Source organism: Phoxinus phoxinus (assembly GCF_949152265.1).
Source record: "Phoxinus phoxinus genome assembly, chromosome: 7".
NCBI classification, from domain to species: domain Eukaryota; kingdom Metazoa; phylum Chordata; class Actinopteri; order Cypriniformes; family Leuciscidae; genus Phoxinus; species Phoxinus phoxinus.
This window is the reverse complement of record NC_136882.1, coordinates 5,152,366-5,180,232: the sequence shown is the minus strand read 5'-3', so window position 1 is coordinate 5,180,232 and position 27,867 is coordinate 5,152,366. Positions and strand designations below refer to the sequence as shown.

Sequence of the window (27,867 nt, the reverse complement as noted above, 5' to 3'; positions counted from 1 at the left end):
GTGTGTGTGTGTGTGCGTGCGTGCGTGCGTGTGTGTGTGTCAGTGACCTGATTTATCAGTACTTTTTTAGTGCTGAGTTAAGAAATAAAGATGAGAAACACACAACATGATGAAGCCGAGCACATGACATGCAGAGGAAAGAGAGATATTGTGCCCCTGAATGAAGAACTTGCTTTAGCTAAACCGTGGCCTCATTATACTCATTTGTTCACTCAATTTCATTTATTTAATCAGAATAACTTCCTCTTGCAGCATCTCTTCTCTTCTCTGATGATGAGGGCGGGGCAACCTGTCACTCACATGAGATCCACCAATAGCAAACCTCAACCATCCAATCAATTCAACACAGACAAAATCAAGCCCCGCCCACATTTGTTCTTCTTCGAGTTTCACTCAGGCTGCGTCCGAACGCTCATGCCGTCTTTGTAGGACACATTTCAAAGTAGGAAGGCATCAAGACACGTCCAAATTCAATGTTAGCTGGATTATTCTCCTGAGATTCCTTCATCTGCATGATTATTGAAGGCAGCAGATGTATCCTCCGCTGTATGATATCCCACAATCCTCCTGAGCTATGTCTGAAAGTTGCAGTTGGTGGTCAGTTTGTGTAAACATGCGCTTAGTTTTCACTAAAGCTCACTCTATTGTGCGGTGGATCATTAAACCATTACGCTGCCTCAGAAGTCTGTCAGAAATCAGTTCCTTTGTGTGCAAATATCACCAGCAGCGATGCAACAAGTCAGTGTTCAGACGCGGCGTCAGATGAACGTCACAGCGGGGAGGAAAAGACTAGCAGCTTCCATTACTGACAACTTTATCTAAAGGAGGGATTTAATTAATCACTTGTTTATTTACAAAATACAGAGAAAGAGAGAGAAAGAGAGAGAAGAGAGAGAGAGAGAGAGAGAGAGAGAGAGAGAGAGAGAGAGAGAGAGAGAGAGAGAGAGAGAGAGAGAGAGAGGGCACACAGCCTACTTATAGGGATAGGGATTGAATGAGTGCACTCGAGAACGTCCACTCTGGTTTAGACACCACTAATGTCTGTTTCCTCAAACACTGCCCTGTGTAAGTGTGTCGGGGCGATCTCAGTGATCGTGACTGCAGTGTTTACTTTCGTTCAGCGCATCAGGACATGATTATCTGACATATTGATTGAGTCAATAAGGAGGATGCAGGAACATCCTCTTCAGGGACTTTATCATCTTCACACACACACAGACAGCTTAAACTGTAAAACACACACACAGCATGCGAGGCCGGTAATGAGCACACACACTCCAGTCCTGATCGTCCAGCAGCGACGGCGCTAAAGTCACACTTCTGATACGCTTTACTTTTCAGAGAGTTCACTCGCCGCGTCAGGAGAACAGGAGATTTGTGCAGCAGAACAATAAACTGCACACCAGTGAGTTTATGATTATGATAATACATTAAAATTATATGATAGTAAATATAATTGTGCAAAATCAAGCAGCATAACGGACTGTTTTTGTCCGGGTAAAAATTATAAGATAATGACACCGGAAGACTCATACATTTATGTGTGTGTGTGTGTGTGTGTGTGTGTTGAACTCAGTCACTTCAGAGCAGCTGATGCCCAGCCAAACAAACCTCAGGACAGTAAAATATCTGTCATCTCTCTGAGGATTCACACTTCTGCAGTGTTCAGGTTACAGGAGAAACATCACGTATAGTTGTGGATATTGCTCTCCACAGGCGTGCTCTATATTAATCCACAGAACACCTTCATGAAACACTCTCACATTCCTTCACAAATCAAAGTCTCACTCCTACAGCCAATAAAACTATTTCCACAAAATCTGTTAATAATCACAATCATGTTCAGTAGAGATACTACATTCTCTACAACATATACTCACAATATGTCAACTTGTTTTTTCTTTAATATTTACATGTATTAGCCGAATTGTGTGATGAAAAGTACATTAGCCATCATGATGCTGTGGAGGCACTTCCCCCAATCAGAGAGAGTCGCGGGCTAACATCCACAGAACGTTCTGGCAAGGTTCTTTCAAAGTTGTGAACAAACGTTAGCACAAAAACATTATTTATACATCATTCATGGAGCGGTTTTCGATTGTTTAACTTTTTTTATTACATGGCTTGGTTGAAATCTAATGTAGAATGCGGTCTGTTATTTCTTAATAACAAACCACTGCTAAGGACAACACACCGTTGCTAAGGATAACACACCGTTGCCATGAAAAACAGAGCGTTGCCATGGACACAGTGTTCTTTAACGGAAGCAATACAATCGTTTTTAAATCAATAAACTTCTTTTTTAAATCAATATTTTGTGTCAAATTATTGATTTATTTGGTAGGTTCTAGGTAGCCATTTAATAAGCGGGATAATGTATAGCGAGGCGGTTGTTATCGCGAACACAACCCCTTCAGGCTCCGCGTCGGGTCCTGATCAGCCCGTCGAGGTTGTATACGCTATAACAACCGCCTCACATTATCCCTTACTTCTATACTGCTCGTTTCAGAATGTTCAGAGAACATTCAAAAGTCCACATGTTTGCAAAATTCTAAAACAGAATGTTACATTTACGTTCATAGAACCAAGAAAACTTAATGGGGAATGTTAGCAAAATGTTCTTATAACATATTCCTGTTATCTGGGAAGCACCGTATATCACACATCGAGCATTTCGCTCTCAAAATCCTTACATTTTCGTAATAAACTTTAAATATATTGTTTCTATAGATATAATCAACAACTTTAAATGAATTGTTTTATATCTGTCCAATAATTTTAAATTGATTAATTAATTAAATGCTTGTACCTTTGTCTTTTGTCATTTTTCTAAATATTAGTTTTGCTTTAAATCAAAATGTGTAATGTTGTGATTCACCTCGTAGTTGGCTTATAATGCTTTAATTAAACTTTTTTCTTTTCTTTTTTTAATCCCTATACGAGAAATGAAAGCAAAAAATACTTCCGGAACCAATTTTGCTGAAAAGGTGTCCGGCACCAATGCACTCAATAACACTCAATAACACTCAATAACACTCAATAACTCTCAATAACACTCAATAACACTCAATAACACTCAATAACTCTCAATAACACTCAATAACTCTCAATAACACTCAATAACACTCAATAACTCTCAATAACACTCAATAACTCTCAATAACACTCAATAACACTCAATAACTCTCAATAACACTCAATAACACTCAGGCCCCGTTTACACGATGGGAAAACGCAGACATTTCTCTGCGTTTTGGCCTGTCATTTACACGAAAACGCCGTTTTTATCCCAGAAAACGATTATTTCTAAAAACTCCGGCCAAAGTGGAGATTTCTGAAAACGCCGGTTATATGTTGTCGTGTCAACTGGGAGAAACGGGGTTTTAGGTTCTCTCTTGTCGATTCTGAGGATTCTGATTGGCTTGCATGGCTTTATCCTTCCCCCTACACTGCCGCCCATAGGTTTAGCATAGTTATAAAGGCGCTCGACGGCGTATTTATGCGGGTTGTGTGCACGATGTTATTATTGAAAACGGAGGGGGAGAAATATTCGTTTCTCTAAATACCCGGCTATGTGTAAATGTGGCCTCAATAACACTCAATAACTCTCAATAACACTCAATAACACTCAATAACTCTCAATAACACTCAATAACACTCAATAACACTCAATAACTCTCAATAACACTCAATAACTCTCAATAACACTCAATAACACTCAATAACACTCAATAACTCTCAATAACTCTCAATAACTCTCAATAACACTCAATAACACTCAATAACACTCAGCTTTTTTGTCCAAAGTTCAACAAGCGCCACCTACTGTCAGAGAGGGAATTCACATCCTCATTCAGCCCACCTGCCGTTTTACATTACTTCAACATTAGCCTGAACCAGACCGAACGTCCAGGTTGAACAGTCCTCACATGTCCAGACATAACACCGCAGCAGAGTGTACTGGTGTGGCTACTCACGGACACGTGGAACATCTGCTGGGAGTCGTCCAGCAGCAGGACCCTGAGGGGCATCAGGCGTCCCGGGGGCATGGCAGGGGGCTTGTGTCCGGGCTCCAGCGTGCTGATGCCCAGGGTCTCCGGGGCCCCTAACCTCTGCCCCGCCAGCGACGTCTGGCCCTGCTCCACCATGGTCTTCCTCACTCAGCCTGCACACACACACACACACACACCATAGTCTGACTTACACATGTGAGATGCACTAACACTGAGTGTGTTTCAATCAGCAGCGTAGGGGCCAAATGTCCCCTCAAGGATATTAATAAAGTTCCAATTCCATTATTCTATAAGGTTTATACTTTTCTTTTGGAGTCTCAGGTTTACATGAATATCAGGTAAAAAAAAAACAGTTTAATTTTCTCATAATACACACATTGCATCATCTGCTCTTTCCTCTCAGTGTCTGAAACGGTTCGATAAAGGTTTCGGTCGCTCTAAACCCCGCCTCTCTGAGAGCTGCTCTGCTCTGATTGGTCAGATGGCCCAGTCTGCTGTGATTGGTCTACTCTGCTCTGATTGGTCAGATGACCCAGTCTGTTGTGATTGGTCTACTCTGCTCTGATTGGTCAGATGACCCAGTCTGTTGTGATTGGTCTACTCTGATCTGATTGGTTAGATGACCCAGTCTGTTGTGATTGGTCTCTGCTCTGATTGGTTAGATGACCCAGTCTGTTGTGATTGGTCTCTGCTCTGATTGGTTAGATGACCCAGTCTGTTTTGATTGGTCTCTGCTCTGATTGGTTAGATGACCCAGTCTGTTGTGATTGGTCTACTCTGCTCTGATTGGTCAGATGACCCAGTCTGTTGTGATTGGTCTACTCTGCTCTGATTGGTCAGATGACCCAGTCTGTTGTGATTGATCTACTCTGCTCTGATTGGTCAGATGACCCAGTCTGTTGTGATTGATCTACTCTGCTCTGATTGGTCAGATGACCCAGTCTGTTGTGATTGGTCTACTCTGCTCTGATTGGTCAGATGACCCAGTCTGTTGTGATTGGTCTACTCTGCTCTGATTGGTCAGATGAAACTTTGCAGACCTTTTACATTCACAAACATCTAGATTACATACTAAATGAAAGGTAATATATGAGAAAGCATAATGCAAATGTTTAAATTAAGAGTTTGTGAATGTAAAGTGATGTTTCCTGACATGTCAGTCGTGTGAAAGTTACACCAGTCTGATGTTATCGTGCTCTCATCAGACAACGAGCCTACAGTTTTCCAGAGATCCAGCTTCTCATATCTCTCCTTCTCTGCTCCCATCAAGTTCACTGTTTATCACACATGCCAGAGCACTGATGTCATCACTTCTAAACCAGGGGTCAACGTGAGAAAAAACGAGACCGGAAGAGAGAAAGTGAGCAGCCGAGAGAGTTAGAGACAAGCCAGAGGAAGATATGGAAAAACAAACACTGATCTCTGTGGATCAGATGACCATCTGTGACCGGCTCTCCTCATTCTCAATTAGAAGTCATCTTCAAAAGAGCCTTGCAAACACTCAGTATTCACTGGTTTGTAGACAAGACAAAACAAAAAGACAAAGAAAAGAAAAGAAATGGGATTTTAATGACTCAAGGTGCAGTGTAAAAACAGACCTCTGATAAAGATGGCTGTTGATCTATCATTTGTGCTGTGTAGTTTTATAGTCTATTATCAGTAAAACATCTTCTGGAGAAGCAATAAAGCACGGCTCTGCTCTCGGAGGAGGGTGGACGATCAGACCAGTGCCAGACTGAGAAAACCAACTCCACAGCCGATACCTTGCCAGTAGTGTTTAAAAAAATGCCATTCATTCAGTAATGCCACAAAAGCCCTGGAAAAATCAACGGTGGTGATGATCTGAGCACATCTTCAGACACTGCTGTCTTTTGTTTGGCTGGGATGAAGCTGCCACATGCAGAACACATCATGAGATCGAGAAGTAGGCTATAATTCACACACACACACACACACACACACACACACACACACACACACACACACACACACACACACACACACACACACACACACACACACACACACAAAAAACGCAATTAAGAAAATAGAGAAGATCTAAACGCTCAGAGAAATGTCTCTCGAGCTTCCCATGTGGACCTCATCCCCTGATTTCATTCACCTTTGTTTACATTGATAACTAATATAATCCACAATTAAAAGGCTGACCATTATAGTTCCCTTTCGTGGCCTTTAAACATAAAATCTCGAATACAAATGGAAAGACCTCGGAATGGCTCTTCCGCGACGCGCTGTTCTTCTAATAATGCGCGCTTGTCGCGTCGCGTCGAGGATAGACGTCATCTCATAGCGTTCACTGACCAATCAGGATCAGGTGTAACGCTATTATTTTTAACTGAAATCATAAATTGACTTTACAGTGTCTACTTTAACATAGCGAAATTATGTTACAGATCATTTGCTATCAAATGCTATTCAGAAACCACGAGCTGGCTTTGATTGAACGATCAGAGTGCGCTATTTAAACACATATCATATTGAATACAGTTCATAGCACGCAATGCACAAATGCAAAAACGGAGGAGATTAAGTGGCAGCGAGTCAAAATATAACGTTATCGCGCGCTTGTAATGAAGACCGCACCGGTCGCGTCGCGTCGTGCGCGTTAAAGCGGTGTGCACTGAACAAAGCGCAGACAGGACAGGTCTATTGACGTATAATACAAGGTCTTTATGGGAAATATATAATCCCGATGTGGTTTTCGCACTGGGCTTCATCAGGTGAATGAATGGACTCCTGTGGCAGATCGCGTGTCATGAGGATATAACGGTCCGGAGCTCCAGCAATGTCACGGCAGTTCTCAGGCTCAAATCTGTGGCTAGATTTACCCCTTAATCTCCTCCAAGCACAGAGCACTGTGCATATGAGTAGAACAATCGACACGCTTACCCCGATTATAAGTCCACCGTGTCGAAGTGTGCGTTTTCCCACAGACGCGCTGGTGTCCGCGGTGATGCCGTGCTCTGCTGCCGCCGAGAGACGCTTCAGATGCCGCATACGCGCGTCCTCTCAGTCGCCATGCTGGAGAGACGGGATTTACACGGACGGAGAACAGCACAGATAGCCTACAACACACACCAGAAGAGAAGAGATGAGATGCGCGCTCGTGTGCTGCCATCTGCGGGGTGAAGAGGCGTAACGCTGTCCAACAGTGACTATCTGAACTACATTATCCAGCTATCAGCTCTACTCTACGGGCGAGTTAATCAGTTGCTACACTTGTGGAAAAAGTCTGCTTTATTGTAGCATATTGAATGTGCGAATATGCACGAATAGCGTACTTCGTCCTTGCAGATCATATTAATGATATTGAATGTCACAAGTGTCCTCATAAAGAGACACACTAAGGTAATTAAAAAAATGCACTTTGTAATAATATAAATATATAAAAATAAAAGTAAAAAAAGTAAAACCTTAAAAAAAACCAATACAAAAAAAGTAGTGTATTGTAGCTACTGTATTGTATTGTATTGTATATTGTATTGTCTTTATTGTCCACCAAGGTGGAAAATTGTGGCTCACCAGCACATAAAATAACTACAGGCAGTGGTAATAAAACCAAGAGAGACTCACGTTGATTTAAAAACACAGTTCATGCCACTGTCATGCCACACATTTCAAGTTAACATATTTTAAATGTAGAGCTACTAAATTGCAACTTCATCGTAACAGATGTGTATTTAAATTCATGACATACACGTTTAAATAGAAATTATATTAAAGTATATTTTGGTTTACTAAATGCTTGCCAGTACATTCAGCAGTTACTTTAACCATATTTCAAAGACAATAGAAGTATGAAATTAAGATGTACTTAAGTGTAAGTTGAAACATTGAAAGCAGAATTCTGCTTGAGTGACAGTTTCCTCCATGACATCTTTGTGCAAGATATTGACTATTAAAATACTCTTTAAATTCTCATTCCAAGACATTTTGTCTGCTTTAGCTAAACTTTAGTTTTCAAAAAAAATATATATATTTGTACATTTAATAATTTAACACCAAAATCTGCTTATTTAATCCTTAACACACATTAGTTTATATATGTGTACCCAACCCTGTTTCCGTCTCTCAGCTCTTCATTCCTCTTTTATGACTCAAGCTGTATATTTTGGGTTTACTGGACACCTGCATATTAGAATTATTACTGTTCATGAGCCTTCAAAACATATACAGTGAGTTATTGTTTATGTGGATGAATGCTGATGGATCAATCCTTGAGCTGTTCTGCTTTGAATTATTATGTCATAATCTTAATGTGAATTGGTGCTAAAGTTAGTTAAACTGCTTGTAATGTGAATATTTCATATTTGCATTACCATCAATAGTTAAGTCAGTCTATTAACTGTTTGTGTAGTCAGAGAATAATCATTTAAATCACAGGTTGATAATATGTTGTTATATTCTGATTGGTCTGCAGTAAAACACTTTTGTAAATTGACACTAAATCACACTATTATTATCACATAATTTCATAAATTATCGTTCAAAAGTTTGGGGTCGATATTATTTAATGTTTTTGAAGCAGGTCTCTTCTAGGCTATTCAGTATTTATTTGATCAAAAATACAGTAAAGTTAGTAGTGAAATATTTTTATATTATTATTTTATATATTTATAATATTTATATTCTTAAATATTATTACAATTATTGTAAAACAGCTGATGTGAATATAGTAAAGTGTAATTTATTTCTGTGATCAAAGCTGAATTTTCAGCAGCATTACTCCAGTCTTCAGTGTCACATGATCCTTCAGAAGTCAGTAAAATATGATGATCTGATGAGCCTTATTGCTTAATAAACGTATTTATTTTCGACTGACCCCAACTTATGTATGAACGATAATGTATTTTAAATCCATCCACCCATTTGTTTGGTTATAAGTCAGATAATGTACATTCTGTAGTCAGCAGGAAATGTCCACATTAAATAAATAAATGAAATGAAACGGACCCTTCAGGGCGATGCACACGTACGCCAGGAGTTGCCATGAGAGATGCCAGAAATCTGTGTTGTGTTAAGAGTCTTTATGGCATTTATAAACCAGGCTGATCGAGAGTTCCCGCAACAAGCGTGCTGTAGATCACCTTCAGTATACAGGACACAGTATTATCTGATGACAAGCAGCTGAGGATGTGCGTGGAGTGTGTGTGAGCGTCTTGATAGATGATGTGTGTCTGTGTCTTCCCCCATAAACTATTTTTGGCCAATCAAATCACTGCAAATTAGAGTTTGAAATTGGCAGCATGTGTTGCCATGGCAGCCAGCAGCAATAGGTGTCAAGCTGGAGTCCTCCGAAGAGACGTGTGTCCATTCCCCGTGTCCATGTGTCCTGTGCGTTCCTGTGAGAAGTGGCAGAGAGGGAAACATGTACTCAAGAAAACAGCAGCTCGTTGTTCACAGACTTCCCTCCGCTCATTACAGTTGTGCACTGAATACAGAATCATAAACTGTGCATCTTCTATATTTTTGTTTATAGAGTGCTATATATTTTATAGTAGGCTATACACAAAGTATGCAATGATAAATCTCTCAACTTTTGTTACATAACCTCAGTACACTATAAAAGTATTTTTATTGTCATTCCATACACATTTTTACATGGAGGAATGACACTAAGGTCCCGGTCAAAACACAAGATAAAAACATTAACCAGTAAAACATTATAAACTAGAGTGTATGTCTAAGCAGCTTCGTCAATAAATAGCACAATAACAAAACAAAAACTAAAATAGACGATGCAAGAATAAAAACAGTGCAATGATTAGTAATATATTAGGACATAAATAGTCAAATATTGTTGCATATAAAATCTATATTATCTATGTTATTGCACGCAGTAGAAGAGCATATAATTGGTCAGTTGAACAGCTTCTGGAAAAAAAACGGTTCCTGATCTTCTTTTTTTTTTTTGTGCAAATAAAAAGTACACTCTAAAAAATGCTGGGTTGTTTTAACCCAATTTTGGGTCAAATATGGACAAACCCAGCCATTGGGTTACATTTTTACATTGTATTTTTGATCCAACTTTGGGTTTGTCCATATTTGACCCAAAATTGGGTTAAAACAACCCAGCATTTTTTTAAATGTAGCCTACTGTAGTATGTTTTTACACGGAAATACTATTTCTGTCTGTCTATTTAAAAGCGTCACATTTCAGTGTATTACCTGCCATTTATGTGTGATTTTGTATTATCCCTTCATCTTAAAAAACAGCTACACTCTAAAAAATGCTGGGTTGTTTCAACCCAATTTTGGGTAAAATATGGACAAACCCAGCCATTGGGTTAAATTTTTACATTACATTTTTAACCCAACGTTTGGGTTTGTCCATATTTTACCCAAAATTGGGTTGAAACAACCCAGCATTTTTTAGAGTGTAGATCTGCTTACTTTTCATTTCTCTTAGAAAGAGAACAAATACAACCTTAGGTATTTATTTCAAACAGTGGCTAAATTAATGAGAAATAAAGCTTCAACTTCAGAGGTTTCCAAACAGCACAGCAGTAATGACTTGAATTTTTTAATTGCAAGATTGATAATATCAGAGAGAAAATGATAACCATGCAAACATCTAGTATCGCAGACATCGTTCTATACACCCCAGATGAATGTGTATTCATATGTAGCCTATACATGTATGTTAGACACTATACCAACTAAGCTATTGAAAGAGAGTCTTCCAGAGGTCATAAATCCTCTTCTAAAAATCATTCATTCATATTTGTCATTAGGATACGTACTGAAAACTTTTAAGCTGGCTGTTATTAAGCCTCTCATTTAAAAAAACGCAACTTGTTCGTAGAGAATTAGTCAGCGCAATCTTGAATCTGCCTTTTCTGTCAAAGATATTAGAAAAAGCAGTATCCTCACAACTGTGTTCCTTTCTAGAAAGAAATGGTAACGCTTTAGATTACAGCCCGGAAAGTACTGCGTAATTAAAGCGATTTTACAGCGTAACCTTCGGTAATTATAGTGTACCTATAACGTACTTACAATATAAGTATAAGGGAACAATATTTTAAGTTTAAGGAATAAAGGGGTAACAACCAGGAGAATTAAACAAATATTTATACTGTAAGTATTATAGAACTAAGGGGTACTTATTCTACTATTATGATATAACAATCTTACATTTGGGAGCAATTTAGCGAGAACAGACACTGCATACCTTTTTGAAATAATGGTGAACCAGTACATACTGTATAGCCTTTTTAAAAATTACAGGGTACATATCTATGCATTTATAAAGTCATATTTTTAACAAAAGTGCACTGAAAACGAAAACTTTTGCAACTTTTGCTTAAATATTAGGGAAAGATACTCTTGTTTCATGTAGTGGTGCTTGTTACCCTCTTGTTCCATGTAGTTACAGGGTAAATGTGACATTGCGGGCTGTAAATTAAAGTGGTGCTTGTTACCCTATTGTTCCATGTAGTTACAGGGTAAGTACAATAAAAATGCATACACAATCTTATATCACTGACTTGGAAACCTTTATTTATTATACAAGCACCACTTGCCCTATAACCACATCAAACAAGATATATTTCCTAGTAGGCTATTAAAAAAAATTGCAATAGTCTTAGCTTTCTTGCCTTGACACATGTTAGCCCAAACTTAAACATCTGCACTTTTGCTATATTCTTATTTATTTATTTTTTATTGTATTTGCATATGTAGGCTACCCTGTAATTTCTAAAAAGGCTATACAGTATGTACTGGTTCACCATTATTTCAAAAAGTTACGCAGTGTCTGTTCTCGCTAAATTGCTCCCAAATGTAAGATAGTTGTATCATAATAGTAGAATAAGTACCCCTTAGTTCTATAATACTTACAGTATAAATATTTGTTTAATTATCCTGGTTGTTATCCCCTTATTCCCAAAACTTTACATATTGCTCCCTTATACTTACATGCAAGTACTTTATAGGCACACTATAATTACAGAAAGTTACACTGTAAATTCCTCTTAATTACACAGTACTTTCCGGGCTGTAATCTAAAGCGTTACCAAAGAAATGATATCTGCGAGGATTTTCAGTCCGGATTTAGACCGTACCATAGTACCGAGACAGCTCTCGTTAGAGTCACAAATGATTTGCTCTTATCATCCGATCGTGGTTGTATCTCTCTATTAGTGTAACTTGATCTTAGTGCTGCATTTGACACCATTGACCACAACATCATTTTAAATAGACTTGAACATGTTGGCATTAGTGGAATTGCACTAGCATGGTTTAAATCATACTTATCTGACCGTTATCAGTTTGTAGCAGTAAATGAAGAGATGTCTTATCAATCACAAGTTCAGTATGGCGTACCACAAGGCTCAGTACTAGGACCGCTGCTGTTCACTCTGTACATGCTACCATTAGGAGATATCATTAGGAAACATGGAATTAGCTTTCACTGTTATGCTGACGATACTCAGCTGTATATTTCTTCAAAACCTAAAGAAACCTACCAATTCATAAAATTAACAGAATGCATAGCTGATATAAAAAATTGGATGACTAGTAATTTCCTACTACTAAATAAAAAAACAAAATAAAAACAAGTAATTACCAAGAATACTGTCTATCACTTGATGGCTGCTCTGTTAAGTCTTCGTCGTCGGTTAGGAACCTGGGTGTGCTCTTTGATACCAATCTTTCATTTGAAAGTCATGTGTCTAGTATCTGTAAAACCGCTTTCTTCCATCTTAAAAAATATATCTAAATTACGTCATATGCTCTCAATGAATAATGCAGAACAATTAGTTCATGCGTTCATGACCTCAAGGCTAGATTATTGTAATGCTCTACTGGGTGGTTGCCCTGCACACTTAACAAACAAACTACAGCTGGTCCAAAACGCAGCAGCTCGAGTTCTTACCAGAACCAGGAAGTATGACCATATTAGCCCCGTTCTGTCAACACTGCATTGGCTGCCTATTAAACATTGTATAGATTTATTTTACAAAGCACTAAATGGTTCATATTCTCAGTACTCGAGCGAGCCCTAGCACATTATAGTCACATATTATATTCTGGCCAGTTGATAAAATGTATAATGTCAAAATCAAGTGCAGGAATGTCTTTAGTAAATCCTGACCGTATTTAAGGCCAAAAGAGGGTTTGCACTGTCGCAAGAGGTTAGTAAATCTGGCCTTAAATCTATTAAAACACATATCTTTAACAGCATAACACATCATATTTCTAAAATTCATATTTTTAAAGAATTGTTAGGCTGCATAAAGTAGGTCAGCCGGAACTGGGAACACTTTCCACATCCTGATGTACTCATTACATCATAAGAAGAATGGCATCCGCACTAATATTAGTCTTTCTGTTTATACCGAGGTTACTGTAGTCAGCCGGATCCAGATCAGACGACCACAAAGCAGCCCTGAACGTGTCATAAAGGTGACTTGACCTTTCTTAGTGATTCACATCTTTATCTGAGGCAAGAAACACATATTTGTTTAACTCTCAGCCCATTTTTACATGTATGCCATTATTGTATGTCTCATCCTGATTTCAAGGTTAAAACTATGGCCAGTGACAGAAGAAAATGCAAACATGAGCCAGATGTTTTCTGCCACATCTGTGGGTGTTTAACTACATCCAAACATCCAAAAGATGACAGATTTTATGGAGGAAAAACATTTATTTAAAGGGGTGGTTGATTATGATTTCACTTTTCTAACTGTAGTTAGTGTGTAATGTTGCTGTTTGAGCAAAAACAACATCTACAAAGTTACAACGCTCAAAGTTTAAAGCAAAGGGAGATATTTGCTTTTAGTGACATCACCAACCCTATAATTTACATAAACCCCGCCTCCTGAACACGATTTACAGATTGTCATGACAGAATCCTGGACAGAATATGTTAATCAATGACTAGAAAATAGTTAACTCCATATAAGCTTCATAAATTCATCAACTAACCATTCAGAAATGTCCTGTTGCTTCTACATGTTGTCACTTCTTCTTGAGTCTCTCCATCATTGTCTGACTCTGTTTTGAACATAAAAGACTAAAAGTTTTTTAAAAGTTCAGTGTGTGTGTGTGTGTGTGAGGTAAAAGGACACGAGCTCTTGAAGCTCCGCCCCTTGCGCCGGGAGCAGCAGCTCATTTGCATTTAAAGGGACAGACACAAAACAACGCGTTTTTGCTCACCCTCGAAAAGTGACAATTTTAACATGCTATATAAAATATCTGTGGGGTATTTTGAGGTAAAACTTCACACACACACTCTGGGGACATCGGAGACTTATTTTACATCTTGTGAAAAGGGCATTTTACCACCCCTTTAACTTGGATTTATGTAAAAAAAAAAAAGAATTATTAATTATTTTTCCACTCCTTTGGAGATCGTAAGTTGAGTATTCTTTTTTTTTTTTTTGTAATTCAAGCAAAAAAAATTGACTTATTTTGATAAGTGCATTAATTATTATTTTTTTTTTTTAAAACATTCTTATTTGTGAAAAAGCTGTTTGAACTCCGCATCATCATCTTGGGTAATATTAGACCTTTTAGCAAACCAGCAGATGTGTAACAATATAATGTTAAAATAATACAGCCATTACAGATGTTATTGTAGAAATGTACTGTGTGCCGTCAGTTAAGTCATTTATTTCCCCCCAGTGTGTTGACCTGCTCCATGTAAAATAAAATAGCTTTTATTAGGCTACTGTCTTCATCTCATGTGAATGTACGTCACTTAAACAGATTTTTCAAAAGTACTATTCATGTCTTCGTGTAAACCCTTAAAGTCAGTTTAGATGCAAAGCATCTGCTAAATGTTACATAACTAACTTGTATCTATCACAACCAAACAATTAAACAGCCATCAAATAAACAAAACCTGCCTGATGGAGAGCAGAAGCTGTCGTGTGAGTGTGTGTGTGTGTGTGTGTGCAGATCTTCAAACAGCACTTCATCACACAAAGCGCAGGACACACTTTTGTCCTTTGACATGTAACATGTCCTTATCACATGTTCTTTATTTATAAAGTGGGCATATGTATGTTTGGTGCATGTGTAGGTATTAAAACATGGAAAACACACAGAAACAGCACTGCAATGTGTGTGAGTGTAGGACGCACTTTATTTAGGTGCCAAACAAAAAAAAAAAGAGTGTCACCATTCAGTCATTCAGAAGAGTTGAGCACATGTCCACATTAAAAAAATATAAAATCAATACTGACTCAGAGCTCTCTATTCAAACACATACACTCAGACACACACACACACAACATCCATCCATCTCCGTAATCTCTATATGTTCAGCCTTGAGATCGAAGCTCAAGCCCAGCCAGGAGGGAGCCAAGAAAAACTGGCAACCTCTGTACAAATGTATACACAGTCAACCAATAACCATCATCATCATCAATGAGCCATTCAACCACAGCGGAATAAGGAGAATGAGTGCAGAAAGAGAAGTAGATGCTGAAGAGACGAGTGAGAAAGCGGTGGTTCAATAGAAAGAGACAGAAAAGAGTCGTGTCCTAGTGCCATATGTGATTCTTGGAGTGAAAACCAAGTTTCACTAAATTAGGAAATGTTGAGTGTGTCCAGATGTCCCCCACCCTATGACCCGTCCAATCGGTGACCGGGACTTATGCTGCATTCCTCTCAACTCTGAGAGTTTACATTCCTACTTGGAAAAGTGCAGAAGGAAGTCTCTTGAAGTTGGATTTCACTCACGATTGAGGTGCGCGATGCAGTCAGCAGGATTTACACGGATAAACATTCAACATTCAGGCAAATAAAATGCATCAAGGAGACAAAAAGTCCAACACTGCATGATAAAACGTTGTTTAGCAAACGTATAAAACAAGATAAATGACTCTCCGGGTTGATATACCAGTCAAACACGTGTTAGTGTTGTAAAGCATAGTGTATTCTCCCCAGTTTGGTTGCTAAAAAAACTTTTTGTTTCCAATTGTTGCACTGCAAAGCTGACAGTTGTCATTGTTTCCTTACGTCATCTTCTGAACATCTGACTTTGAATGGAAGCAGCATAAAGACCACAGCTCTGTTCCAAAATGTTTCCGAAAAACTGCAAAACAACCTCATCGTGACGGATCTGGAAATCTCTACATAGGCATTGGATGAATGGGATTTCACCAAGAACAACATTCCAATCAACCAATCAGATTTGAGGGACAGGTTTACAGTTTATGTCAAGTTTAGGTTCACAACTACTCTACATCAGTGTTTTTCACTTATTATTTCCCTCTGATTTTAGGGATAAGTTATGGCTAGGGTTCGGTTTAGGGGTACGGATAGGGTTAAGACTAAATTGTCAGACAAGAATGTTGTTCAAAGATCAACAAAATCATGGTGGTCGTATTAACACTGGGTGGCTGAACGATTTTGGGGGATAAAAAAATCTATTTGCGATTTTTTGCCAACAGAAAGCAATGCAAGAAACTTAGCACACCGTTATCTTTGGCGGCCATATTGTTTTCAGACTGAGGAGCCACTTTCACCCGTGCATGTGGATAAACTTGTTAAACTAGATTTAAATAAACAAATAATCGCCAGAATTTCTGAAAAATGTGAAGCGTACACTTGGATTTGGAGTGTTTGGCATTAGCATGTTGCTAAGCTAATAGCATGACACTCTACTTGCGTGTGCAATGCATAAAAAAAACACATAGAACACACATATTACAAAAAATAGACACAAGTATATTTTGAATCTCATTCACTGTCTTGGAAGATTTGTTCTTCATACAGTAGAACACATTCGCAATGCATTCTGGTAATGCAAGGAAAACGTGCTTTTATGTTGCCTTAGGGAGCTTTATGACGGAAAGATCGTATTTACGACTTGAACGCACGAGTATATTCTCAATATGCCAAAGCATAGCAGAGATACAGCCTCGTTTTGGCACCATGCCATCAAATTTGTTGATGCGGTATATGAAAACGGTTTTGTCTATCCACACAAAATCCATAACTTTTTGCCGGCATGGTCTGAAGATGATGCGACTCGATTTTGGTGAAAATCAGACAAACGGTCTAGGAGGAGTTCGAAAAAGTAGCTTTTTAAAGAAAATCAAAAAGGCGGACAGGAAGTTCAACTAACTATGGCAAAATTGGCATCTATGGTCTCAACATGACCCAAAAAAATATTTTAAGATTTATTAAGTTATTAAATTTCTTTACAAAAGGCTAAATAAATCAATAGTTATCAGCATTTTTGGAAATTTCATTATAACTTTTGTTCACAAGGTGGCGCTGCCCAAAAACTTAGAGTACTTTCAGAGGATGGTGGCGAAGACACATACCAAGTTTCATAACGATACACCAATGCATTCGTAAAATATAGGATTTTACGACAAAATTCAATAAGGCCAACGCCCAAAATGGCCGATATGGGAAAATTGGACATCATTCGACTTGACATGCACCGAATCTAAAGAGACCAGTTTTGTGATTTCGTGGTGTGTTCAAGTTATGGCGGAAAGATCGCATTTACGAGCTGAACGCACAAGTGCATTCTTTGTTCTTCGTTTTTTTTCTTGTTTCGCTTCGAAACGCTTCGTTTTTACAAGTTTAAAAACCTTGTGGAGTCACTGAAGAGAAGGCCATCTTGCTCTGACAAAAGTGACTTGAACCTCCTGATGTCATAAGCATGACTTCCCAGGAGGACACACCATTAAGCACAAAGTATACATTTGCTGAACGCACAGCCTTTTGAAAGTATTCGATACTGCACAGGCGCTCGATATACGCGCACTAAAAAGTTCCCAATTTCTCTCCAGAAGTTTTGACAGGTAAAAATGTCCTTGTACTCTATTGTTGTTGTCATCTCCAGAAGTTTGGTTTTATTTATCGCTTTCTTTTCGACTGTAAAACAGCGGGGCAGGTCAACGTCGCCACCTTGGGTGAAAAACGAATTAGTGCAAAGAGATTTAAGGTGGAGCGAGTGTGAAGTGAGCGTCCGGAGTAATACGGTTACGTAAAAAGTAGAATACTTTGGCTTTAACTAGGCATCTAACCAGGTTTTGGAACAAAGCTGAAGTCACCTGACTTTTTTTCTACCTCTGAATGAAACACAAGAGAAACTGATGATTTTAATCGATTTCCTTAAGCAATGTACAATAAGAAAGTCATCAATAAATTATCATATGGCTATAAGAAGCATATGAGCTAAGAACCCTCTTGTTCGCTCTCTCGCTCGCTTTCTGACCTGGTGACAAATTCAAATAAAATCATCAATACCATAAGACCAAGAACATAAAAGTCCAACTCCTCTCCACTGAAGGATCCTGCTCGACAGGAAACGTGAAACCTAAGGCAAGTGCACTTCCTGTGGTTGAGTCAGTCAGAGTTTAAAGTGACAAAAAATCCTCAAGAGTCTGTACATAGAGAACGATGGGAAACGGCCGACACTAGAAGGTCTATCAAAGCTACTGTAATGTGAGTTGTGTGTGTGTGTTGGGTTATTGTATATTGCAGGAGGAGCAGCACGGGTCGTCTTTATCCGGCTGTGCCGCGTAGTCCATCTGCCGAACGATCTCGGCAAAGAGTTCGTCCACCATAGTCTTGCTCTTGGCAGAGGTCTCGATGAAGGGACAGCCCCACTCCTCCGCCAGCGCCTGGCCCTCCATCACAGACACCTCCCGCTCGCTCTCCAGATCCACCTTATTCCCCACCAGGATCACTGGCACCTTCTCATACCTGCAACACACACACACACAGCGTTAATGCCAAACCAGCCGACGCAAACCTTGGGAAAAACCTGCAGAATTTTTTAAAGAGCACAGAAACGACATACTTTAAAGGTGCAATGTGTAGTATTTCTGAGGATCTATTGACAGAAATGCAATATAAGATCCATAACTATGTTTTCAGTGGTGTATAAAGACCTTACTTAATGAACCGTTATGTTTTTATTTAGAGGTCGACCGATTCATCGGTTTTGCCGATTAATCGGCACCGATAGTTGACTGGTGGAACTATCGTTATCGGCAAAAATATATACCGATAGTTTTTCCTGGTTGCGTCCATTGCTGGAGCGGCTGAGAAGCGCGCGCTGTCATTCATTACACAGTGTCAGAGCTGAGAAGGGTCTGCTGGCATGATGCAGTACAAGAGCGGCCTCTAGAGGTGTAATAAAAACTATCGCCTCGTGTTGTTTATTTCGACACGTGATTCTGCGTGCTGCACTGAGAGCACATGCTGCGTGGAGAGCGCTGACATCAGATGCGCGTTTAAAGCACCGACAGCTCAAATGTATGTATACAGTACATTTTGTCATATCATTATAAAGTGATTAATTTGTTGACTAAATGCTGCATTAGTAGAGAAAGAACAGCACAACAGTATGCTTGTTTGCCTTCGAGGCTGAGAGGACGCTAACATTAGTAGTACCTCAAGCGGTTAAAACACTGACAAACATAAACGTAAGTCCGACCCGAATGTTTAATGTCACAATTGTTACCTCTATTTGCATTAGTTCATATCCAGCTGGTCACTTTTATGCATTAAATATGCAGAGAAGTTGCATATTTAAAGCTAGAGACGTAAGCAAACTGATATGTTCATACAGCCGACAGAAACATAAACGAATCAGAAAAGCATTCGATTTCGGTTATTTATTTTTTTCATCTTCACTTTAATACAAATTTTGTTACTTTTTTATTAATTAAGTTGGCTTGAAAAGAACTGTTAAATAGTTACATTTTGAATGTAACTGGTTTTATTTGTTATTTAGAGTATTACTTTTTGTTTCAGTTTGAATGAATGTCTTTTATTGACTTAAATATTTATTCACATTTATATCATTTCATTTAGCATGTTTTCATGGTTCAATACAGTTTTATTATTTTTATAATAAAGTTCAGCACTGTTTTACTTGGAGTGTTATGTTTGTTTTTATCCAGTATCAATTTTAAAAACTATCGGTTCATTAATCGGTTATCGGCAAGTATGGCCCAACCTAGCTATCTTTATCGGTAAAATGCACTATCGGTCGACCTCTAATTTTTATTACATTAGAATGAGTAATTTATATCTACATAAGCGCGGGCACCCCCTTAAATGAAGATCGACATATTGTGAAGTCATGTTTCTACCGTAGCCGACAGTGAACACACAGCGCGCGATTCGTCACTAACTTGAATGAGAAGCAGCAGAAAAAGACGCCGCAGAATACCGCGAGAATAAATGACCACAGATATTGTATAGAAAAATAAGGGAGAAACGAAGGTGTGTGTGGCTTTTCACAGATGGAAGGGTCTTATGAGGGAAAAAGGCTTTCAAAGCGACGCCGAAGTGTCCTGTTTTCTGCTGGATAGGTATTCCAACTTTAACAATGCAAATGAAAACTGTTGTTTCATAATGTGCATTACCTAGAAGCTAGCCATAGACACCGTGAGAAGTGGCTTTTCCCTTGTCAGTGGTGTAAAATATGTAATTATATTGTTTCATGTAACTTAGTTCTTCTCCCTCGCTGTGTTGTGGCTTTGCTATGTGGGGATAAATGTGCTGGTTACGTTCGTGAGACGATCAGCTGATTAGTACGATTGACCGTAAAACACTAACGTTAGCCTACAGCATAACAGCTCATATTAGCCAGCTGAACTTTCACTAATCTTCTCCCTCGCTGTGTTGTGTGTTTGCTATGTGGAGAGAAATGTGCTGGTTACGTCGGCCACCGTAGCTTCTGCTTCCAGTTTGAAAAGGGAGGGATAGGCCGTAAGTGACTTTCTGTTTGCAATTCGCAAACCTCACCACTAGATGCCGCTAAAAATCACACACTGCACCTTTAACAGAATAATTTGAGAAAAGATTATTAAAACAATGATTTGAGATGTACTTTAAAATTAAACGTTTAATTTGACATCATAGATTGGTGATGTTATGACAGCATTTTGGCACTTCTATTTTTTTGAATATGGTTTTGGTTAAATGGCTGAAATAAGGCTCAAGACACTTTCACGTTTTATTCCACGACATAAAATACACCAGTATTACCCCACTCGTGACTTTTTGAAGCGGTTACGTGTCTTGAAAAGGCAGTTGCTACAAGTGTCTTAATGTGACTACAGAGTCTGTCGAGGAGATTCAACTTCATCAAACTCAGTCCGCTTTCTTTTGTGCTCTTATAAACTATTTTAACTCAAACGTTCTGGGGAAATGACTTTAGATAGAAACTGAAAGAGTTAGTGATGGTGACGTCGCATTCGTGGGACCGTGGTGTAGTTCGCTATATCCTACCTCTAGCTTTTTACTTCTGGCGACTGCATTTAGGCTTCAAAATTCAATAAAGTTGTGTTCATCTGTGAAAAAACTTTAGCTGAACACAGAGCTTTTTCGCAAAAATCCAAAAGCCTATGGGAAAATCCTCTTGGGTTTCTCTAGAGGGAACCAGTGATGCGAACTGTCGGTTTGTAGGACAACCGTCATAATTGCACCACTCTATTGCAAAGTGCACTTAAGTGTGTTAACTCTGCTGAAGTACACAGTACATTACCAGCTATAACACACAACACTTGTTCACCCGTCTGATGTGAAGCTAAGGGTGGTCAAACTTTTTGACTCAAGGCCCTCCATTGTCCAACACAGTATTTCTAATACAAAGCTGCATATTTTCAAACCTTTAATTTACAGAAACTAGGAGTAAGAATATATCAAAATAATTTCCATAACTCGGTTATTAACATGGTTTTACACTTTTTTTTACCAATGAATCCACATGAGTTCTAGTTCACTCTCAGAGAAAAGGTTCAGTGTGGTCTACAGTAGTCAACATTTAAAGTGGATCAAAAAAATTCATGAAAGTTGTCCTAAGACAAGAACGAGTATTGTTTAAAATTCATATATAACTTTGATGAAAGGTTTCCTGTTTTGGTTCAACCTGATCAACATGTCCTATCAAATGGATTATACAAAGTTTAAACCAGCCCTGTAACCCGAATTAAATTTCAATCATATTTGGCAAATTCATTCCGACTGGCGTGGTTACATGTGACTTTTTTATTCCAACTGTGCTACTTGTCTGATTACAAACAGAATATTAGGGTGACGGATACATGTAAATGCAGCTAATGACCCAACGAATAGCCTACTTCATGAAATACTGTTTTATTGAAAATGTGTCTAATATTGTTACCATGTTTAAAGGTGAACTATGCAGGTTTTTTACCTTAACTGAACAGCTTCGGAGTCATTGGAATGGTTATATGACTTTTTTCGGGTTGAATGGTGGTCGTCTCGCACTCCCCTATCGCATGTGAGCGGAAAAAACACACTTGCAACTTTGAGCCGGTGGGCCGGCGCGTCAGGAAGTATCGCGTGATATCAGGTCTCGCGATGTAACGAATTGCTTTACGCCAAAAAAAATCAGCTAAAATTATGTCATTATTGCGCTCCCTCACGCTGTTCGAACCCGAATGAAGAAGACGCTGTAAAGAATGTCCCGTCTGCTCTGATTTCGTTGATCTACTAGCTTTGGTATCTGAGAGTCGCCAACTAGTTTTTACGACAGTCTTGTCAAATATCTATTCCGAAGCTGTAGGGGGAGCTCTATAGAGAAACCTGCAAGCAAAAAGCGACAATACAGCGAAGAAATTACCAAAACTGCATAGCCCTGCTTTAATAAAGGCAATAAGACGTGCAAGGCCAAACTGTAGTACTTTTGCTTAATTATCTCAACTCCCACACCTTGGTTAACTTCAAATTCAAGGACCTTTCAAGGACTTTCCAGGTCCAATACCCTCATATTCAAGGACTTAATGTGGGGACAGATTTCAAGTGAGAGCAAGGTTACATCGTGTTACCTTGTAAGATAGGCTACATTGTTGCAGTTTTTTATGTGTCAAACTCAACTATGCAAAAAAAGCTTTTTTGAGATTTTTGGCCATATGAGATCAAAAAGATTTTTGGCCATATGACAGATTTGATATTCTATTTGTCATATTTCTGTGAATAAAACTGAAGAATATTCGGTACATCCTACATACTGTATTCTAAAGTGATCTGATATTAACTTTAGCATGAAACGTTGACATGCCGTCGTAGTAGTTTCGTACGAAAACACAACGTGTAAATGCGCGTAACTAACGTAAATCAAGCAAGCTAGTATGCATAGGCCACGAAGTGTTGGCGAAATAACACATTACCGGACTTGAGGGAATAATATGGAATTTTTCGTACAAAATAAATTCAAGCACTTTCAAAGACCTGTGCATGTTTATTTTCAAAAACTTTCCTTTTTTTTTCCAGATTCACAAACTTTCAAGGATTTCAAGGACCCGTGGGAACCCGGTCATCTCTATCAGAATCTATCATTATGATTAGTCTCCTTTTTTTCTCCTCAGGGCAGACATTATAAAATAGCTCCAGGAACTGCATTGTTCAGCTTTCCCCTTAAGGCAAAGGAATGTCTTTTACCCACAACCACTAACCATGCAGCGGCCCATGGCTTGAGGAGGGTGGGGTTACTGAAGCCACGCCCCTTACACACACTCCCTGTTATTAGCAAACCACTAATGCCATCCGTTTAAAAGTACTTCCAGAATGACGGCATATATGGCCCTTGATTCTCACCATTTGTGGGTGGCATGACCAAAACACAGGGGTCACATGACGTCTGTATGGATGGGCTACACATAATAACCATTTTTAAATTATTTGAAGAAAATGTGTGTTTTGCTGGCCACCGCAAATCTTGGGTGTTGTGGGCAGTATCCATTATCCAGGGCGTTATACGGGCCAGCCAGCCTCCAAATCTCCACAGTTATGGTCTATAAATATCATGCTGGTTTTATTATCCAGCAAGCAAAGTAAAGCACACTTCACTTCTCATCAACAAGCTGCATTATCTGAAGTATCACTGAATTTGCAGTTCGCGCGGGATGAGTTACATGCCAAGTAATAACAACATTGACACTTGCTTTTTAAAACCATTTGTTTTAGTCATTCATTTCTGTTAAATATTTAAATGGCACTAAACCCTCTTCTTCTGAGATCGCTCTTGTCCTTCTTCAAGAACAAACAGCGCTGTGACAGACAGACATCTCTTATTCCCGCTATCTCTACCTCATTATGCATCGCTTCTACTGTGTTAAACATTTATGCCATTCAATTATTCAATATTTTCTGAGAGGCATCTGCGCGAGAGTGCAGATCTATATTATTTGCGTGGGAATGTGTGCTAGAGATGATGTTGTTTGCAGGTCTGTATATATTTCTGGTTCAGCTTGAGTGTGAGACTGTGGGAGTGTGAGTTACATGAGCATTTCCAGCCAATCCTTTCATCAGAGGCCAAGAACCGAAGGTGCGTAGGCACTATTGTATCCATTGCCGTTCCTATATTATTATTATTCCGCTTCTTCCACTCTTGGAAGTCTATGGCATTGGCAGCCCATAGAACTGCTTGCGGGAAAGTTATTAAATTTGGCACACAGATAGAGGACAGTCTGAACTGTCATCCTATCCAATTTGGAGTCTCCAGCTCAATCCCTGTAGCGCCACCAACTGTCCAAAGTTGCACTCATGTTTATGCTAATATCATTTGGACTGTAAGGGCTAGAAACTAAATTTTCATATTTTCTCAAACTCCTCCTAGGCTGTTTCTCTGATTTTCACAAAAATTTAACCAGATCATCTTCAGATCTGGCCAAAAAAAGCTTATGGAATTCAAGTTGATTAGTCAAACCGTTCCCAAATAACGCGTGAACAAATTTGGTGAAGAGCACGCCAAAATTAACGTGAGGCTATATCTCCGCAACACTTTAGTGTATTCTGACCAAACTTGGTGTGTGTTATGACAACTATGACCTGAGGCGACCTGCACAGTTTCGGAACAGTGCCACCTGGTGGTCAGGAGATATGAAAAAAGTTATTGCTTATAACTTCTGAATGGTTTTGACAAAAAACTAAAAACTGATCTCGTTAGATTCGGTGCAGCACGTCAAGTCGAGTGATACCCAATTTTCCCATATCGATCATATTGGGCATCAGCTATTTAGAATTTTGTCATAAAATGCCATATTTTACCAACGAATTTGAGCAATGTTATGAAACTTGGTATGTGTCTTCGGCACCATGCTCTGAGGATACTCAAAAAAGTTGAGGCCGATATAATAATGCTAATAATTTTTGATATTAGCCTATTCTAATGTAACTGGTCTTAATAGATTTTTTTGGGTCATGCCGAGAACATTTTGCCATGGTCGGCCGAACCACTGGAACCACATTTTGCCACTGGACCGAGGTTAACCCGTGAGTCCTAGACCTCCTCCTGTACGATTTTAGGGGGAAATCGGGTCTATTGGAGACGTCCAATCGATTTCTTAGGTGCGCCACACACACACTCAAGCACACGGGAAAATCTCAGAGAAAAACTTGGAGTTGTGAAAAATATGATACGCCGGTGTTCTGCCAGATGAGCTTGTATCATCTTTTTACTCTACTAATTAATTTTATAACTGTATCATATATCTCTTCTAATTTCCTTTATAACAGTTTTCATTTTCCTTGCTTAATTTTGAGATAATTTTAATTCATTTCTGTAAAGCACTTTGAATTGCCATAGTGTATGAAATGTGCTATGTTACCAGTAAAAAGTGGCCTACATTATTAAATATATCTAGTCAGTCCAAGTAAGGCTGTAAACGATTAATCGCGATTAATCGAATCCAAAATAAAAGTTTGTGTTTACATAATATAGGCTATGTGTGTGTATTGTGTATAATTATTTCGTATATATAAATACACACACATGTATATATTTGAGAAATATTTGCATTTATATAATGCATATATATTTTTATATGATTTATATTATATATAAATATAACTATTTTATATATAAATAACACATTTTTCTTAAATAGGCCTATATACAGTACATGCATGTGTGTGTATTTACAGTATATACAGTATACAAAATAATTATACACAATACACACACATATTATGTAAACACAAACTTTTATCTTGAATTTGATTAATCGCGATTAATCGTTTACAGCCCTAAGTCCAAGCATATTCATCTAAAATAATTTTGTATTTTTAGTTTCTGAATCTTTCTGATGTCACCATTGTCCTGTGCATTTGGTTAAGTCCAAGTCCAAGCCTATTCATTTCCACACCCAATGTAATACCAAATTTAGCATTTTAAACAACAGTATATTTTTGTTAACCTTTTACCATATGTCTTGGAGTATCGCATTAATATTGTATCATGAGTTCAGTATCATGATATAAAATAAATAAACACAATTTTTCATGGGTTTCTCAAATGCTTTTCTGACTTAGTTGTTCTCCACTTCTGCGTTATTATGGGAGGGATTGTCTCACTCTAGACGGGATCTGATTGGACACATATAGAGTACGCCCCTGAGTGCAAGATGAATCATCAGCATTTCATCCTGCTTCGCCAGGAGTTAAAAGTGTGTATCTGCTAAAAGCTAATATTGTCAACTCTTCGAAGTACATGTGCATTCCTCAAAACGCACATACATGGACTAAAAGCCAGTGATAACACTGCTATTTTAATTTCACACACTTTCTATACCACCATGCACAAACTCTAATTTGTTTGCATATTCATCACTAAATCATTACAATGTTTGCTAAACACATATAGCCTATGGTTTGTTCCTTTGTGAAGTGCATGGCATCACTTATACATGAATCTTTCATGCAGACAGCAGTTGGATCAAACACATCAATGCTCCAGCAACAGGCCTGTAAGGCCCAACAACACTCCAGAAGAGATCACACTACACCGTTACACATGCATGCAACTTATTACATATTTTAATATCATATGCACTTTAATATAATACGCACTAGAAACGACATGTCATCAAAAGCAAAGGCCTCATATCTGACCTCTTGACTCGGATGATCTGGTCTCTCATGGGTTTGATGTCCTGAAAGCTCTGCTGGTTCACCAGACTGTAGACCAGAATGAAGCCCTGTCCGTTTTTGATGTACAGGTCCCGCATGGACGCGAACTGCTCCGTGCCTGCCGTGTCCAGGATCTCCAGAACCGACGGAGACGAGTCCACCTCGATCTCCTTACGGTAGAAATCCTCGATGGTCGGGTCGTACTTCTCAATAAACGTCCCGGTGACGAACTGCACGGTGAGGGCGGATTTACCGACCCCGCCGCTCCCGAGGACCACCACTTTATACTCGCGCATCTCTGAACAGATCGAACAAGCCAAATACACTCACACGACGGCACTGATGCTCATGTCTAGGGCGTTTAAACGAGCCTTGAGCTTCCCGCAGCAGCGCTTCATGATCGCGGGCATCGTTCACAACGGGGGACGCTTGAATACGGGCTCTCGGCAATAACTTGCGCTTCTCATCCGCTCAGCTCACCATCCTATAGAAGTAAACGAAGACTGCGTGGAGAAACTCAGCTGACTGCCTCCGGTATCGGCGGATTGAAACACAGTCCGTTAGAATCCGTTCACTTGGGGCGCGTATTCGTTTTTCCCGTCTGTGTCTGCTCTCTCCGGTCTTCATTAATACTCTAGCACAGCGCCATGCTCACGGGTGGGGATCCCGAGCCTCCGACGCGCCGCTCTTGTGAGGTCCGACTCGTGGAGGCGAACCGGTTCTTTTGAACAGTTCGTTCGATCGAACCGGTTCAAGAACGACTCACCGATTCTTTTACACTATGGCGTAATTAGGTCATCTCCTGCTCCTTGGATTTTAGGGGTAGCCTTGTTTTGCATTGCACGTTTTTAATTCACAAGAGCAAATTTCTCAACACTTTGCATAGATTAGATCATAACTGTGTTTAGTGTTTTTAACCTGTTAGATATCGCAGTTGAAGACGTTTCTATTCAGTCTTTCAACACAT

General features: G+C 39.0%; 2 protein-coding genes across 3 annotated transcripts in view; both read right to left on the bottom strand.

Annotated features, from left to right (window-relative positions):
• The window catches only part of LOC307001632 (FERM, ARHGEF and pleckstrin domain-containing protein 1), a 53,580-nt gene extending 46,513 nt beyond the window's left edge, over positions 1 to 7,067 (bottom strand). For both annotated transcript variants that reach the window (XM_079618376.1, XM_079618377.1), the window contains exons 1-2: positions 6,924 to 7,067; positions 3,978 to 4,165 (exon numbers count right to left, since the gene is read on the bottom strand). In XM_079618376.1, the coding sequence (XP_079474502.1) occupies positions 3,978 to 4,148 (171 nt within the window). In that variant the 5' untranslated portion in view covers positions 4,149 to 4,165; positions 6,924 to 7,067. The remainder of the gene's footprint in view (positions 1 to 3,977; positions 4,166 to 6,923) is intronic.
• An 8,047-nt stretch (positions 7,068 to 15,114) lies between these two features.
• rap2aa (RAP2A, member of RAS oncogene family a) lies at positions 15,115 to 27,604 on the bottom strand. The gene is made up of 2 exons (XM_079618087.1): positions 26,883 to 27,604; positions 15,115 to 18,716 (listed from the first exon to the last, which is right to left on the bottom strand). The coding sequence occupies exons 1-2, from the start codon at positions 27,194 to 27,196 to the stop codon at positions 18,479 to 18,481; spliced, it is 552 nt and encodes a 183-aa protein (XP_079474213.1). The 5' UTR covers positions 27,197 to 27,604; the 3' UTR covers positions 15,115 to 18,478.
• Between the last annotated feature and the right edge of the window lie 263 nt (positions 27,605 to 27,867).

Bases quoted from the DNA above. Each gene is read 5' to 3' on its own strand.
- rap2aa (XM_079618087.1), bottom strand. From the start codon at position 27,196: ATGCGCGAGTATAAAGTGGTGGTCCTCGGGAGCGGCGGGGTCGGTAAA. The intron at 18,717-26,882 runs GTCAGATATGAG...TGTGTGTTGCAG, and splicing joins CAGATCATCCGAGTCAAGAG to GTATGAGAAGGTGCCAGTGA.